Raw genomic sequence first — 18988 nt, forward strand, 5'->3', positions numbered from 1 at the left:
GACCCGTTGTCATCCCTAGCTATTTGAGTCCTTTTTTTCTCATTATATTCTCTTTTTTATATATATAAAACGTTCTAGTTAACCTATCTTCTCTATCTTCTATTATCTTTATAAATTGTCATTCATATACTTTCTCCACTTCATTATAAAAAAACATTATTTCTTCTCACTTTCTTACTCTCACTCTAAGCCCTTCACCAAACTATTCACAAATTTCACTCATATATTGTTGGAGAAGATATCCTCTCTGAACTATGCAAATTTTGGAATATGCAAAGTCTAGCCGTGGAACAAAACTCTCTTTGCTAACGAATCATATCTATTTGCATTGGAATATATATAGAATTTCTACAAATTTCACTGAAGGTAAGAGTTTTATACTACTTTTTTATATGTCATTTCTTAAATATTTTTTAATATAGATATTAGCATTGCATGTCATAATATAATGTCTTTCTATTTCATACACATTATGCATTATAATAACCATTTTATATGTATTAAAGAACTGAGAGAATGATCATTCGATAAGGGAAAGTGACCCATAAAGACAAGATAATTGAAATGATCCTTCAGTAAGGAAAGGTAATCGAAACGAGATTATCCTTCGGTAAAGGAAGGTGATTGGCAAACTATTGGAATAAGATCTTCGGTAAGGAAAGGAGACTCCCATCAATTTTATATAATAATATCTTTTTGTTGCATACACACTAAGCATTATAATAACCATCTTATGTGCATTAAAGAATTGAGGAAATGATTCTTTGGTAAGGGAAGGTGACCTCCAAAGACAAGATATCAACATGATCCTTCAATAAGAGAATGTGATCAATCGAAATGATTCTTCGATAAGGAAAGGTGATCACCAAAATTTTTTGGATAAGAACCTTTGATAAGAAAAGAGAACTCCTATTTTTTTTTTTTTTTTGGTTTGAGCTCAATACATTTCAAAGTTAAAGTTAAAAGTATGCTTAAGAAAAGTTAAAATATGTTTCATGTATTGCATAAGAGTTTTTTGGTCACTAAAAGATTGTTTTCTTTTCATGTAAAGAGAAGTTAGAAGAATGTCAAGAAAAGCCAAGTGAAGGTTCATGTGTTTGCAGTATGTATGATTTAATGTTACAGGCATTCAGTCATGAGTCACATGTGTCATAATATAAGTAAATGTGAAACATCTAAAAATTACATCACATGTGTCATAATATAAGTAAATGAGAAGCATCTAAAAATTACATCACTCCAACTAATAAAGACTATTGAAAATAATAATTGAACAACATTGCTTCATCATTGTTTTTATTTTAAAACTCGGAGTGGTTGGGGATGGATACGATGACACCATATACATAAACTATTGAAAATTTTTTGTTTTTCACCCCTCTTTCTGTACCACCTTCAAGAACGACGCAATACGAAGTAATACACTGGTCGATTGAGCTGAAAAGTGAAAAGACCAGTGCACTATTATGAGTAAGATATCAAGAACGTAGATACGAAACGTTAAGCGCTGACCCAAATTCATATTAAGGAGGGAAAATAGTCGATTGTTTTAGTCATAGTTATACAAATCGAGAGAATTGAAATTTTCTGTGTGTGTTGTTAGTTTTATCTTTATTGAGTGACTACAATTGTGATTATGATTTTTTTTGTGATTATTTAATACGAGTAAAGTTTGTCATTGTTTTTGCTTTTATAGTTTAATACACCAATTTTCATGTTAATATCTCTAGATTTACTTATAATTTTTCAACTAGTAACGATACTAATAAAAATTATCTATCTACTATTTTTTATATATATAAATTATATTATATAAAGATTGTATTTTTTGAAAAATATCATAAATTTTTAATATCAACAGTCAATAAATTTAAATAAAACTTAAATTTAGTTTAAAAATATTAGGGTATTATAAAAAATATGTATGAAATCTATAGAAGAGATGTGAAGAAAAACGAGAAAAGAGATAAAGAAAAATAGGAGAACGTATATTTTTTTAGCATAAACTAATTTTTAGAATTTTAAAATCAATTTTTAAAAAAAATGACTATTTGACTCCATATAAAATTAGTTTCTATACTTTCCTACTTTCAATTTAGCTGAATCATTTAAAAAAAAACAAAAAATAAAAATAAAAAAATCTTCATTGAACATATTATACTATTATCAAATTAAACATCATGCTTAGGATCAAGACATTTTACTTCTAAATTTTAATAGATGTCACAATTGCATATCAAACAAAACAAATTCTCTTTCAATTATATGCTCTACATATAATGTTAATTATTCAAAATGTACTCAAATTATTAAAAGTAAATGAAAATAAATTATTAAATTTTAAATTATTTAGATTTTAGATGTTTAAATTTTAGAGGTTTTAGATATTTTTTGTAATATATAATTAAAAATAAATAAAAGCAAATTATTAAAATCGAAGGAATCAATTCAGATTTTTTTTATAATACAGATGTTTAAATTTTAGAGGTTTTAGATATTTTTTGTAAGGCCTACATCGGTTGTAGAGGAGAACGAAGTATGCCTTATAAGGGTGTGGATACCACTCCCTAGTATGACGCGTTTTGATGAGTGAATGTCGTGAGGTCTTATGTGTAAAAGCGGACAATATCGTGTTAACGGGTGGTCTGGGCTATTACAGATGGTATCAGAGGCAGAACCCGGATCGATGTGCCAGCGAGGGCGCTGGGCTCCCTTAGTGGGTGGATTGTAAGGCTACATCGGTTGGAGAGGGGAACGAAGCATGTCTTATAAAGGTGTGGATACCTCTCCCTACCATGACGCGTTTTGATGAGTGAGTATGGGGGGCTTCAACTAGCATCCCTATCGTCAAAGGCAAAACCGTGAGGCCTTGTGTGCCAAAGCGGACAATATCGTGTTAGCGGGTGGTCTGTGCTCGATGTGCCAGCGAGGACGCTGGACTCCCTTAGGGGAGTGGATTGTAAGGCCCACATCGGTTGGAGAGGGAAACGAAGCATACCTTATAAGGGTGTGGATACCTCTCTCTAGCATGACGCGTTTTAACGAATGAGTGTGGGAGGAGGGCTTCGGCTAGCATCCCTATTGTCAAAGGCAAAACCGTGAGATTTTGTGTGCCAAAGCGGGCAATATCGTACTAGCGGATGGTCTGGGCTATTACATTTTTTTGTAATATACAACTAAAAATAAATAAAAACAAATTATTAAAATCGAAAGCATCAATTCAGATTTTTTTTATAACTCAGATGTTTAATCTTAGATATTTTAGATATTTTTTTGGAAAGTAAATGAAAACAAATAATATCTTTGAATTTCAGAATTTAATTTTAAAAGTTTTAAATATTTTTTTCTATGATTTTAGATGTTCTTTTCAATAATTTTAATATTTTTTTATAAATTTTAGATGTTCTTTTTTTATGATTTTAGATATTTTTTTATTAAGTTTTGAATGTTATTTTTTAAAATATAAAAAAAAATCTAAAAACTAAATAAAAAAATATTTAAAACTATTAGAAAGAATTATAAAAAAATCTAAAAAAAAAAGAAACATCCTAAACATGAAAAGAAAAATCCAAAACCTATAAAACAAAAGATATTTCTAAAATCTAGGAAAGAGACGCAGAAAAAAAGGAAAAAAAATGAAGAAAAATGAAAGAGCGTATATTGTTTAGTGCAAAAATAATTTTTAAAATTTTAAAATCAAATTTTTTTAAAAATTAACTATTTAACTGCATATAAAGTTAGTTCTTATACTTTTGTCATTTTTAATTTAACTGAATTATTTACGACAAAAAAAATCTTCATTAAACACATTATAATATTACCAAGTTAAACATCATGTTTAAGACCAAGACATTTTACTTTTAAGTTTTAATAGATACTGCAATCGCATATCAAACAGCACAAATTTTCTTTCAATTATATACTCTAACATATAATATTAATTATTCAAAATGCATCCGAATAATATCCTTAAATAAATTAGATCAACAGGACTTTTATAAATATTTCAATAGTTATAAAATTAAAAAATTTGTATTATTGTGATAATGTGATTAACCATTTTTTTTATACTATATAGTAAATTGTGTTTTTTTCATGTTATTTAAATAGTTTTATTTTATTTACCATTTAAATATAATTTTATGTTTATACATTTCAATCACCTATATATTAAGTATTAATTGCATCTACTTTTTAATTGTTTAATATTATAACTATAAATTTTTTAAAATACAGATAGAAAATGAAAATAAAGTATATCATTGATTAAGGTATATTTTCAGTTATTATAATAGCAATTTATATTCTAAATTATTTTTGTCTTAATGCAAAATATTAAAAAGTATGAAACTCGTCAGCTTTACTCTAAAATCTATAAAAAAAAAATCAATAAATCACAACACAAAATTCAATTGACTTATATTATAATTGAAGAAATAACTATTATAGTTCAACTTCAGTATTAATCTCTAAAAATAAAAATTAAATTGCAATCTCAAATATATTAAAATTTAATGTGGTTATTTTGAACTAGTTACATTAAGTATAAAAATTTAGATTCTAGCCCGCACGTATGCAAATTCAGATCACCTATAAAGTAGGACAATTTTAACTCTAACTATTAATAGTGTTAAACAGGTTAATGATTACATGGCTCATATTTAAATACTTTTGGTTAAGTATAGCTACATACTTTGTTAATTTATTATATTTTATTTAAATGGTCTGAATTTAAAAAAATAATCTGTTAATCAAGTTAATTTTTTTTATAAATTTTAAAATTTTTTTACATATTTTAAATAGTGGGCTGAAGTCCAAAACAAAAAAAATATATATATATAAATATTAAAAATATTTTTATACAAAAAAAAACAACTGAATTTTAGAATTAAAATAAATAATGCATAAAATTGGAGAGAATTTGGAGCATGACTCCTTCATCAAAAAAATCATAGTGAAGTTAAGGAGAGACTCTAACACATTAAACTAGGTTTCTTAACAACTGCTCTAATTTGGGAGAGGATAGCGAAAGGTACCTAGTGAATCGAGGTATTTCTTTATTGCCAGTGGAGGTCTAATGGAGTCGGTTAACCATGAGCGTTTTTATAGAAACAGAAGTTCTTCCTCCAGGATCGATTTTGTACTTAGAGTTACCTAGCAAGCAGCGGATGAACAAGCGTCTCCCTCTTCGATGACAATGATTTTTTTGGACTTGAAAGATCATTTATGACAAAGACAAAAGGGAATAAATTCAAAAGCCTTCAAATTTGTCGTCGGCCAAAACGATCGTGGGAGTCCTGCCAATCAACGGTGAAGATGTTTAAAGACACTAGATGAGCAATATAAAGTAATGGAAGAGCTTAATTTTTTTTTTCATTTTTCTGGTCTATACTAACTTATTCGTTCAGTCCATAACAAAAATAAATAATAATAATAAATAAATTTAATTTACCTGATAATTTTTAATAATAAATTAATTTTTAAAGAATTATATTTTTTATTTTGTCTAGAATGCACTAACTTTATTCTGATTACAGGTTATCTTTGAATAAAAATAAATTAAAAATACACACTAAAATTCTTGACAACAATAAAATTTTGAGTTGTCAAACCATAAGCTGTCATTTAAAAAAATTGTCTAATTATGCTAATTTAAAATATTAATCATTTGGCTAGACTATACAATGGAACTAAATTAGCGTCACAATAACCATCATGAGCTATCATTTAAAAAAAGTTGTTCAATTATCCTAATTTAAAATATTAATCATTCAGCTAGACTTTACAATAAAACTAAATTAGCGTCACAATACTTTAAAACAAAATTATTGAAGCCAAAATTTTATCAAAAACAATGAAGGTAGAAAGGTCTTCATTCCTAAAATGAAAATAACTCCTTCATATGCAAAATTATCTTTCAAGTTGCAATATAGACAATGTTATCATGCTATCATATACAATGATCATTAAAAAAAAAAAGTCAAGGACAATTTTTAAATTATCTTGGCTTATTTTTAAATTAACCAGTTTTTATACATAAATAACTCAAAATTGATTAAAAATTATAATATCTCATTATAATTCTAACAGTTCTATTACAATAAATAATGTGATTTACCATAAAATTTTTAAAAATATTTGAATCTCCACTGAAAATCAGAAGGCAATATGGTTTTCAAATATTAGATATTAATATATCTTAAATTTTGTTTAACATTTACTTATTTAAAAAAATATGAAATATTATCATATTTTACTAATGATAATTTTTTGTTCAGAATAAAAACATGACCCGAGATTATGTTTAATTAAAAGGTAAAGTATTAAATTAGTCCCCTTCGTTTGGGTATAATCTTATTTTAGTTTTTAAGTTTTAAAGTGTCCTATTTGAATCCAAAAAAAAAATTATTTAATTTTAATGTAGTCTCACCGTAAGGTCAAAGTTAAATAATTAATAGAATGTCCTCCATAACAGCAGTATAAAAGGTGGAGACATCATTGCAAGAGTTATGGTAGCTCTAGTATTTAGTTGGAAAACTTTTCTTTATTTGGTGTTAATCCTTGTATTAGGTGTGATTTTTTTATATTTCGGAGAGTTTTATATTAATGGTATTGTCCTATTCTTGATCATTATTCTTGATGGCAATGCCGAAGAAAATATGACTGAGATGTAGGATTTGTTTAGTGTCTTTTCTCCCTTTTCGGGTCGAGTTTGTAACCCAACAATAAAAAAAATAGTATAAAAATAAGGTCGATAATTTAAAAAACAAGTACAAACTTCAGAGACACAAAGTCAATATCGTATATGCATCAATACATTTATTTATCATTCTTTTTAGTTCTATAGAAATATTTCATTTAAATTGTAAGAAGAATGATAAATAAATATATTGATGTATTCACGGTTGATTTTGTACCTTTAGAACTTATACCTGTTCTCCATATTAGCGATTTTGTTCTTGTACTACTGTCATGTAGGATATTTCATTAATTATTTAACTTTAACCTCATAGTGGAACTACGTTAAAGCTAAATAAATTTTTTTTTGAATTCAAATAGGACACATTAAACTTTAAGGACCAAAACAGGATTACGTCCAAACGTAAAGGACCAATTTAGTACTTTACCCTTAATTAAAATATTTTTTTATTTTAACCAGGTAAGATATTAAAGAATATTCAATAAATTGAAATATTTTATATTTATATTTACCAAGTTATATGTTGACTTAAATTTCTTATGTTATGTAAGACTAAAAGTGAAATTATTTAAAAATATTATGTTGATTTAGTACATAAATCAAATATCACCTATTTCACTATTTTAAATAGGTTATTTCAAAATTTGCATCATATATTTTAGCACAAATCAACAATAAGTAGATATCTATTTTGATAATATAATTTAGGGATAAGTATTGTTTTGATCTTTAATGTTGAGTGTCAGAATCGAAACCGTCCCCAATGTAATTTTGGATTTAAAATCATCTTTAACGTGTTTTTTCGTATTAAAATCGTCATTTTAATTTTTTTTGGACAAAAATGCCCTCCACTACCATCAGCACCTTTACCTCCACCACCACCACCACTACCAGCACCTTTACCTCCACCATCAAGAAAAACAACATCAATAAAATCAACACAAATTTAACAAATCCAAAAATAAAAAATTCAACAAATCAACCAAAATTCAACAAATTTAACAACCAAATCAAAAAATAACAAATCAAAATCAGAAGTATAAGCAATCACAAAAGCAGAAGCAGAGGTAGTCATAGAATTAGAAACAGAAACTCAAGCAGAAGAAGATGCAGATGCAAAAGCCGAAGCAGAAGAAGAAGCAGATGTAGAACCACTGGCGCTTGGCCACCCATCACCAGCGGCGGCGATGGAGAGTGCGAGGACTGGCGACACACTCCACCCTTAGATCCCTCTCTCTCCTCGGCCACCCATCACCAGCGGCGGCGACGGAACATGCGAGGACCGGCGACGCACTCCACCCTCAGATCCCTCTCTCTCCTCGGCCATTCATCACCCACGGACCGGTGACGGAGCGTGCGCGGACCATCTTAGCCTCAGACCCCCCTCTCTCTCTCTTTCGCGCGTCGCCCTCCTCGCGTCGGGCTCCTCTTCCCGGCAACGCACTCCACGGCGGTAGAAGCATGCATGAACGGTCCTCCCTTCCACCGGCGCTCCCTCTCTCTTTCCCCTCTTCTCTTCTCCCCGTCGCAGCCCCTCTCCTTTCTTCTTTCTTCCGGCGACGGCGACGGCAGCTCCAAGCTTCGCCGGCACCGTCCCCTCCCCCCTTCCCCTTCCCCTTCCCATTCCCCATCTTCCTTTCCCCTTTCCCCTCTCCCTCCCCTCCCCCCTTCGCGTTTCCTTTCGCCCCCCTCCCTCCAAACGTGTTTCCTTCCCCCTCAAACGCGTTCTTTTCTTTTTTTTTAAAAAAAAAATTTATAAATTTTTTATTAAAATAGGGATATTTTAGGAATAAAATTAAAAATTTTATTAAAAAAGACGATTTTAATATAAAAAAACATGTTAAGGATGATTTTAAATCCAAAATTACGTTAGGAACGGTTTCGATTCTAACCCTTAAAGTTAGGGACCAAAACAATACTTATTCCTATAATTTATAATTCAAAAACATCAAATTTACGAAAAAAACGGTCTCTCGCCCGCATTTATGTACAGACTTTTACCAGGGAAAATTAAAAAGTAAACTAGTGAATGAATTATGTGAACATCCTCTTCTTGTTCCTCATCTTTTAGCAATAGTGACCACCTTTGCCACCACCACTTGCCACCATCATCAACCTCGTTTTACATAGGAATAAAGAGAGACAGAGGACATTGCCACCCTCCACCACCGTGTCATCATCCACGCCACCAGAGTTTGTATGTTTCAATGTGTGTTTAGATTAAAGTTTTTAAATAAAAATTTGTATTAAATTATTTTTTAAATTTAACTTTGATAAAACGTAAGTTACTATTACCGTGATTTATATTCGACAATTTTTATATGAGAATATATTATAATAAAATAAATGATGTTTGAATTACATTATTTAAAATCACGTTTAGATAAAAATTATTTAAAAAATATGAATTTATATTACTTAAAATAACTTTTTTTAACTCTTTTGGCTGTAATTTTTTTGAAAAAATTTTAAATTTATATATTAAAATTTAATACTTTTTGTCATAAGTTTTTAGTATTCTTTTTTTAATACTATTTTTTAATTTAATTTGGTCTTTCTTTAATCAATAATTCATATTATAAAATAATTAACAATGATAAACAAAATGCACCCTAATTCAAGAACCCACAATAAAAATTATACAAATTCAAAAAAGAAAATACAAAAAAAGTTTCATAAAAAAAGATATTTATATTAATAAAAATAATTAAAAAAGTTATATGAACAATAAATACTAAATATTCTATAATAAAAAGTAACAATATACGTTAGAAAATATTTAAAAAATAAAAAAAACACAAATAACAACATCCATAATATAAATAAAAAATATATAAAAATTGATTAAAAAGAATATCAAAACTTAATAAAAGGTATTAAAAATGATATTATAAAAAAATTAAAATATTTACTTATAAATTATGATCATGAAAAGAATTAAATATAAGAATTTTTATAATTATTCCTTATGTCTATTCTTACATGTTAGACTGAATGATAAAGTTAACAGAAAAAATAATTTTTTTCTATCATTTTTTCCAACGTTAATTATTAAATGAAAAAAGTTACAATTTATTATTTTAGACAAATCGAAATTAAAACATAAAATCACATTTATATTTAAAAAAAAAGAGTCAAACAAAAATTTAAAAATTAAAAAAAAATTAAAATATATATTCGTCACTTAAAAGCTAAATCAAACACAGCCTAAGTCTTTCCTCCCTAAGCCTTTTTCAATACTCCGAGATTGCATTTCACTCAAAAAATGAACCTACATTTTAAAAATCTCTTAGCTTTTTATGGAGTAACAGTGGTGGTAGTGGTTGACAAAGCAATGGTTGCATTTCGGGGAATAGGATGAAAGTGGGTGACTTATGGTTACAACCGTACAAGAATGGAGCATATTGGAAAGAAAAAAATAAGATGAGGGTAAAAATATAAAATTAAATAAATAATAAATAATTAATTTATATTTGTATATTTTTTATATATAAAATAATAACTTTATCTAAATCATAGCTAGATTACCATTTTTAATAAGAAAAATAATGTTTACATTAGTATATTTTTTAAAGTTTAATATTTTTTGTACAGTGTGTAAATTCTTTGACATAAATTATTAGTTATATATTATTATATTAGTAAAAATAATATTAAATGTGTCTATTAAAAGAATTATTCAAACACATAAATTTAAATAAATAATTGTATAAACTTTGTTATCAAATTTAATTTTTTCTAATTGAATAATAGTGTAAATTTTTTTACAAAAATTTAAATTTTTTTAATAATATAAAAAATAGAAATATTAAAAACAAATCCCAAGCGAAGTCCCAACAGAAGGTAAAAAGAAAATAAATATAATGAAATAAAAGAGGAAATAATAGTACAATGTCCCAATTTTCCGCAGAACACTGTTTGTGGTAGATTTGTGAAAACTAGACTGCTATAGTGACTCCTGGTTTCATACTTTCCTTATTGGGATCCAAAGCCAAACCTAGGTGCAAATTGTTACCACTCATAAGTATAACCGTGGCTCAATTCTCACCACCCAATCCAACTTCCAAAGTAGTAATTTAACGAATAATTGAACTCATTTATTTGCACACTACTACAGTCTACATACATACATAAATAGCAGGACTTAAAGTATCTAATTGTAATTAAAAAATAATTAATTTTAGATATATAAAAAAATTTTTAATCACGTTTTTTCTTATATTCACTTTTTTATTTACTCCTTCAACCTAAATTACTAGAATTATCAGTAAAAGAAAATTAATATTTAATAACAATAGTACCTATTCAATAAATATTTTTATTTTTTATCATTAATATTTAGTCAATAATAATTTATATTCATATTTATATTTATAAATATTTTATATATAATAAATATATAATTATATTTATATTTATCAAAATTTTACACTATAAATTAGTATAATTTATATTTATATTTTTTATATACATAAATATTTTATTTATCAAAAATAATTTAATATTTATACTAATTAAATAATGATTAAAAATACTAAAAATTATTCATGTCGAAATTTTTTTATAATAATAAATACTTATTTCTTTCAGGTAAAAGGATAAGATTAACTTATAGTATTGTAAATAAAATTTTTAAATTATTAAATTAATTGAAAATTAATATATTTTATCATAAATATTTGAATATATCAGTTTTTCAATAAATTCAAAAATAGAAAAGGAGATTTAAAATAAAAAATGTTAAAACAAAATAATAATGATCTAAGAAAAAAAAAACTTGTGTGCACTACAAGGATAAGAATAAATAAATAAATAAATAAATAATAGGCAGAGCAATAATAATATAAACAATGTCCCATAGGGAGTGGGAAACCCAGATTCCAAAACCAACAGGCTTGTCAGTTGCATGTATATTGCTTCCCTTCAACAAAACAGGGAGCGCCCTCCTTCTCCACACTCTTCACCGCCCATTGCATAAACCTTCTCATTCTTCTTTCTCCTTTTTAAGCATTCTCATTCTCACATATATATCCCTTCTCTTCTTCATTCCCGTAACTCAGATCCTAATTTCCCTTTTCGCCTTAAATTAAAAACTATCATCATACACCATACCACTTTATTTTAAAACAAACATAAGACGCACACTTAATTAGATCTCTCATCTCAATTATTGGATACCTTGCACTCTTCTCTTCTTTCAACCCAAGTTTTCTTCATCTCCCAAAAATGTATACGCAATTTCTTCTTTTCTAATTCCTATTTGAATTGACCAATCATTCCTAAATTACATCTTTCTTATTCTACCATTAAGCTATGAACCTTGTAACTTCATCACCTCTTAGCGTAGATTCTTCCTCATCCACCGACTCAGATTGGGACAATGGCGGCGGAAGCAGCAGCAGCAGCAATGGAGAAGAAGACACATCGTGCGTTATCTCCGATTGCGAAAGCTCAATTTCTGGTGCCGATAGAAGAAGAATTATTGGTGAGGTTAGAGAAAACAAGAATGTCATCGGAGGCTTTGTTAAGCTCGAAGAACATGAGGCGGTTTACGGACTCATAAAGACGAGGTTCCTGAAGGGTCTTGGCGGCGTCGGTGAGGTTGTGGCGGTTCACCGGAACGCGTGTGGGAGCGTGGCGGCGCATGCGAAGGTGCAGAGCTTTAAAGTGTGGGAAAGAGCGGTGGCGAAGTTGCGTGGTGGGAATGCAAATGTGAAGTATGGTTGGTTTGGAACGCTCGGTGAAAATGACGTGAGGGATATTGTTTCTAACGGTTTTGGCCACCGCCATGGTCAAACAATCATTTTCTCTGCAGATCATTCTCCTCTACAAAGGTAACTAAACATAAAATTATATAAAAAAAAAAAGATAGATATTACTTTGTCTCATGAAAGCATAGCTAGCTACCAATGTGTTGGATTTATTTATGGTGAAAATTTAGGAGCAATCAATTTTAGTGAATTTAATAATTGAAAAATAAATAATTTAAATAATTTAATTAAATTTTTATTTAACGATTTTTAATTATTTTTAGTTATTAATTTTACTTAAAATATTGTATATGAGTTTTCACTTGGTACATGTTATGATGTGTATATATAATTGTCTAATTTATTAAAAAAATAAAAATTAATATTTAATTTTAAAAAAAATGTAAAATAAATGATTTTTAAATATTTAAAAGTTTTTATAAAAGTTAAGTTCGACAAATTTCTACACTAAATTCATAGACATTAAAAGGTTTGGCTTATTTATATGACTTTTGTATTACTCTGTTTTGAGTTTGATATTTTATAGATTAAAAAAACAAGGCGTCATTTATATTCTTTTCAAGATTTTTTTTTTTTTTTGTGCCAAAGCAAGTTCTTGTATATGCATAAGCTAAGGATAGATATTTTCTAGCTATTTTTAGTAAGTAGTAACAAATAATCTTTTTAAAAAAATTTCTAGAAGCATATACAAGAATATGATTTAGTCACGTTTCTATCTCAGGCTTATCTTGAAAGTCTTTTTCGTTTTGGAATTTTATTGTTGAAGAGCATAATAATTATTTTTCCAATATTAACTGTTACAAATAATCAATGAATCTTTTTGAACGTTGAAAAATTACTGAACAAATAACTAAACATGAAAATATCGTTTGATGTGTATATTAAAAATTAATTATTAAATTATTTATTTATATAAAATATATATTAGTTGATTTAATAATTAATTTTTTATGTATATAATACTTTTTATAACGATATTTTTATATAAAAATAATATTATAAATCATTAGATAATTTGATATTTGATATATTTGATATTTTGATCCAATATTTTTTGTAAATTATTAAATCATTGAATAACATTTTAATAAATTTGTACCTTTTTTTTTCTTGCCTTGTGCAGTGTGAAAAGATGTGTTGCAGATAAAGATGGGGTGAGGCACTTGTTGCTATGCCGAGTTATTCTGGGAAGGAGTGAACTTATTGTTGATCCTTGTAATAATAAGCAGCAATGCAATCCTTCTTCTGAAGACTATGATTCTGGAGTCGATAGTTTCTCGGATCCTAAGAATTACATCATTTGGAGTAGCCGAATCAACACTCATGTCTTGCCAGCATATCTTATAAGCTACAAACTTCCCTCTTTCAAAGGTTTGGATTTTTTATGACCCTCTTTGTAAGTTTTTTAATTTTTTTCCTTTAAATATATTATCTTATGTTCATATTAAATTTTGGAATATATAAAAATTTCTTTTGGTTGAGATATGAGTGAAACACAATGTATCATGCCTTCTGCGTAGATAAAGCTACGTTGAAGAGTGAAATTTTGGTAAAAAGTGAATATCTTTTTTGTAAGATGAAAAAAAATTAAAAAAATTATGTGCAATGCATATATCTTTTAAAATTGAGTAAAATTTTCACTCTGTCCCAAAGAAATTCTCCTTTTATGTATAATGAATGAATAATTTCAGAAATTATTTTTAATACGAAGATGAAGATAGTGTTTTGGTTTAATATTAATATTTGAAGTGTTGCGGATGCGCAAAAAAAGTATCCACACGAATCTTGCGTGTTGGCTAAAGTGTTGACATATTTCCAACATACACTTTGCGTATTGTTAGAATGATGACACATGTGTAACACATAGATTGCGTGTTGCAACACACTAAATAATTTCATTTTCAACAAAAACACTAGTTTTATGTTTTGGAATTGTGATTGTTCATATTTTCATTTACTTTTGCAGTTAGTGAGAAGAGTGAAGAGCAGCCATTGCAGCCATCATCACCTTGGATGCCATTCCCATCTTTGATTTCTGTGCTTTCCAAAAATTTGCCACCAAATGATATTGCCATCATTTCAATGCTCTACAAAGATCACAAAGTAAGTGCTTCTAATTTAGTGATTTACCTTTGCATTTTATGGGTTTGAAATTGAACATTATTCATTATTTGCTTGTCCCTCTCCTTTTTGTAGGATAATAAGATTTCAAGGCATGAATTAATACAAAAAGTGAGACGTATAGCTGGAGATAAGTTGTTAATTGCAGTAATCAAATCTTACAAAGCCAAGGTACTAACTTATTAAGGATTTTATTTTGATTACTTTCTTTCTCGGTTTTGTAATAGTTTTTTCTTCTTTCTTCTTAATCAATTTTGCTTATCCACAAATTTAAATGAAAAATAAATAAGTGATACCATATATAACTTAGGGAGTAAGTGCTCCATTGAAATTTAAATTGACTTCACTATTAGTTTATTGAATTTGACTTAACTATTTTAAATTAATATATATAAAAATTATTTTATCAAATTTAAATCTATTAATATGTAATTTATTAAGTTAATCTCACAAAAATAAGTTACTTTGTTAAACTCAATTATCTTATTAGTGTCATTTTTAAGTTAATTAAGTTATTCTGCAAGTAGTATATAATTTCAAGATAAATCTCAAAATTTTAGAGAGGTGAATTTTGAGTTACATCTTAAAGTAATTTGTTTAAATTTGAGAAATTTATTTTTAGTATTTGCGAAGTAAAACTTTTGTCATCCAATTATCAACTTAAGAGTTTCTTATTAAATGCAAAATCTAAATAATATCAATTTTATTATGTAAATTATTTGATATTCAAAAGAATATTATTTATTTATTAGTATTTTTTTTCTAAAGTTGGTTTTCTCTTATAGCAATCGCACTAATTGGAAAAATAAAAAATAAAAATGTTATGTGCACATAACAAATTATTTGTGTATAAATAAATAAATAAATAAATAAATATATATATATATATATATATATATATATATATATATATATATTGTTTAACTTATTTTGAATATGTATTTTATATTTCAATATGTATTATATATTAATAACTGATTTAGTAGCTAATTTTTTATATACACCTAATATTAGAAAAAAATTGATTATATAATTATATAAGACATATATTTTTGAATAATTATTTATTAACATATATAGAAAAAGGGGGATTGTACCTTTTTAAAACAAAACGATGGGTATGTAAGGTGAAAAAAAAAACAACGCTTTAATCATCTTTACATTATAGTAGCAAGATTTACTAAATTTAATAATGATGATTAGTTATTATTTTCTCAATGTAAATGATTCTTCTAAAAGAAAAAATTTAATTATATTGATATAAAAAATAATACTATATTTTCAAAATATAAAATCGAAAAAAAGCCGATAGTGATATTTTATATTTCTATTGTTTTAGATTACATTGAGCACGTATTTTTATATTTTCATTTACAAAGTACAATACTTGAAAATTATATTAAGTGCATGACTTCTAATATTTCGTTACTACATATATGTTAAATGTGCTTAATGAATATGCAAATATCTTTTCTTAATCTTAATTTTTTTTTCTCTTCTATTTTATCTAACTAAATGAATTTTTCTTAATTTTCCAGAGAAAAACATGCAAGATCTTTCCAAAAGTCCAAACATTGCAACATGACAACTAGGTAGCAACTTGTTTAGGAATTGTGTTTTTTATGCTATGAATGAATTCTCCAATATTGGTTGGAGGCATGTACCTAACTTCATAATAACCATTAACCTTACACTGAGCTTTATATGTATAACAGTTAAAGAGTCTTAATTAGAAGCCAGACTCATGTTTTATTTTGAGAAAAGAATCACTTTTTTTTTCTTTCTTTTCATTTCTGGTTGCAACTTGCAAGTTACACACATGACTTGATTCAGTGTACCCTCTTTTAGAAAAATAGAATGTAAATACAAATTTTGTTCTGTCATGAAATTGATTGATTTTCAATTTTCACAAGTGGCAACTAGCAACTTGATTGGTTCATTTAATTTGCTTAGTTAGGAGTCATGGACTAATTAATTGACTGATTATGGGTTACACTTTGTGCTCTCTTGTGATTACTTTGTAAGAAAAATTCAAAAAATTTTATTTAGTTAATAGTATTGGACAAAATAAATTTCAAAATTTGAAAATCAATTTACTCTCTTTTATTTTATCAAACAATTTGTTCCCCATTTTTTCAAGAAATTGGATTATTGAACATTGCTTATACATAGGAAAATTATTGTCACTTTTTTATTTTTTTATGTTTTACTTTTACAAACGATGAAGAACAAATTTGTTGATCTTTATTCCGAGGGATGATTTTGTTCTATGATTTATATGTTTAAGAATTCCAGAAATATATATATTAAGGCTTTGGTGACGGAAGAAATTATTATTTGACATAAAGTTTGTTATATTTACTCAAATATTTTGTATGAGTTTTAAATGTTATAATATATTAGGATTAATTAGTTTTTATTATATTTAGCATATTTGAATATTTATTATAGAGTATTATGTTTTTATTATTTCGATTTTCTTAATATTTATAAATATCTTTTTATATTGTTATTATTTTATACAGCTTGAATATATACAAATCATTTTTCTATTGTTCTCTTTTATCTGGTCTAACATTAAAAAACAATCATCTTTTAATAAATTAAAAATATGTAAAAACTAAAGGTGGCAAAGTAAAAATAATATATAATTTTTCTATCTGTCATAGAATTAAGGAGATTTTTTATAATAAGATTTAAAAAAATAAAATAAAATCCAGGGGACATAGAAGCCAACCGGATTGGTAGCAAATGGATGGATTGTTGCAAGTTGCAAGAGGAAATGCAATAATTCCTGTGGACTAATCTCACCCTTTTCGGCGTTTTAATTTGGTGCTTTGCATTTTGCTTATGATTTTTCTGCTATTCAAGGGGGATGCTCTTTGTTGCGCTGTCTTGTCTTCATTTCTAATACTTGTCTCAGTTTTTGCCAAATTAAACTAACATTTTCACGATTGCTAAAGTTCACCAAAGCTATGCTTGATTTTGAGAACAGAATAAAGTAAAATATTAAAAATATGACATAAAAAATAAAAATATAGAAAATAATATTTAATTTTTTGTTTGATAATAAATTGAATATAAAATATCTAATTTATTTTATTTTTATATAAAAATTAAAATAAGAAATAAAATGATAAAAAATATAATTATAAAAATTAATAATAACAATAAAAAAGTTATGTTTTCGATCAGTGTTTTTGTATGGTTTTTATTTATCTTTTTTCATATGAAAGACATAATATCGTTTTCTATTCATGTTTATAATTTTGTATTTTTGTGTATGTATCTTAATAATTTGTCTTTTGTAAAAAAACGTAGCCCAAGTGGCCGAGTCCAATCAATTTTTATTGATCAACTCACTTGTTATGACCCCAAAAACAATCACTTGTTGCATTATTTGTTGGATTTTGTTTTCATTGGGTAAATTTCTATCTGTATCTGAATAATCTGATAGCTACGGATGGTTTTTATATTCATTTTATTTCTTAATATTTAATATTTCCTGAACAGGGGCTTAGTTTCTCTTCCAACAGGGCATTGGGACCCTAAGCAATCACGAACCATGGTGTCTTACATATTTATTTAATTAAATTTGGTTCATGCATCACTCATTCACTCGCTTCTTAAACTTAAATCCGTGACCCAATAATTAAGTAGCTAGGCTAGGATGATGATTGGTTTGAAGTTAACAACTCTGCTTTTTTTGGTTGAAGGGGTGTGTGTGTGTCTCTTTTTATTTTAAGTGTTTGTGGTTTGTTGGTTACTATTCTAAAGTTGTTGCAAGGATACGGTCTAAATAATATTTTTTATAAAACTTCCTTTGATGTTTGGATCGGATCGAATAATGGACTTGTCTATACCAAACGAGTAATATGGATAACTTTTTTCATGGTAACTTATTGGTGGAATTGGACATGGGGGAATAAAGAGGCCCTCAATGCTCACCAAGGATACCATTTTGTTGATAGTCCTTCTAGGAGTCTTAAGCAAATTATTGAGGATGAATGAAATATTGTAGTTATTGATTTTTTGGCTTCAATCTCGTTTTAATACAAAAAAAAAAAAAACGGGTGCAAAGGTTGACAACCTCAGCAGCATATAAAGTGGCAAAAAATAAAACTTTAGTTGGTCAAGTATCAATTCACTTGTTCGCTTAAACAAATATAAAAAATTCGAATTTCAATTTGTGTATGCAGCAATTTATTGTTCAACAGTAGATAGATTAATCCTTAATCTGTCATATTAGGAGATACTGTAAACAACAATAAAAAATTTGGCAAAATATGTTGAATGATAGCAGATTGATTATTTAAATGACTTGAATCTTGAGATAACTTATGTACTATTTTTTTTAGGGACTCTCCTTTCTCCTTTTAAGATAGCTATTCCTTTT

At 27.0% G+C, this 18988-nt stretch overlaps 1 protein-coding gene across 2 annotated transcripts; it reads left to right on the forward strand.

Annotated features, from left to right (window-relative positions):
• Window positions 1-11279: 11279 nt before the first annotated feature.
• LOC112716313 (probable inactive poly [ADP-ribose] polymerase SRO5) lies at window positions 11280-18440 on the forward strand. Of its 2 annotated transcripts, none has more exons than XM_025768199.3 (5): window positions 11280-12534; window positions 13595-13842; window positions 14438-14574; window positions 14668-14763; window positions 18106-18440. In XM_025768199.3, exons 1-5 carry the CDS (start codon window positions 12014-12016, stop codon window positions 18142-18144), a joined length of 1041 nt encoding a protein of 346 aa, XP_025623984.1. In that variant the 5' UTR covers window positions 11280-12013; the 3' UTR covers window positions 18145-18440. The 2 variants fall into 2 exon arrangements, with proteins under 2 accessions (XP_025623984.1, XP_025623983.1); XM_025768198.3 differs by lacking the exon at window positions 18106-18440 and adding an exon at window positions 16131-16504.
• The last annotated feature ends 548 nt before the right edge of the window (window positions 18441-18988 follow it).

The sequence above is a fragment of the Arachis hypogaea genome, chromosome 10, assembly GCF_003086295.3.
Source record: "Arachis hypogaea cultivar Tifrunner chromosome 10, arahy.Tifrunner.gnm2.J5K5, whole genome shotgun sequence".
NCBI classification, from domain to species: Eukaryota; Viridiplantae; Streptophyta; class Magnoliopsida; order Fabales; family Fabaceae; genus Arachis; species Arachis hypogaea.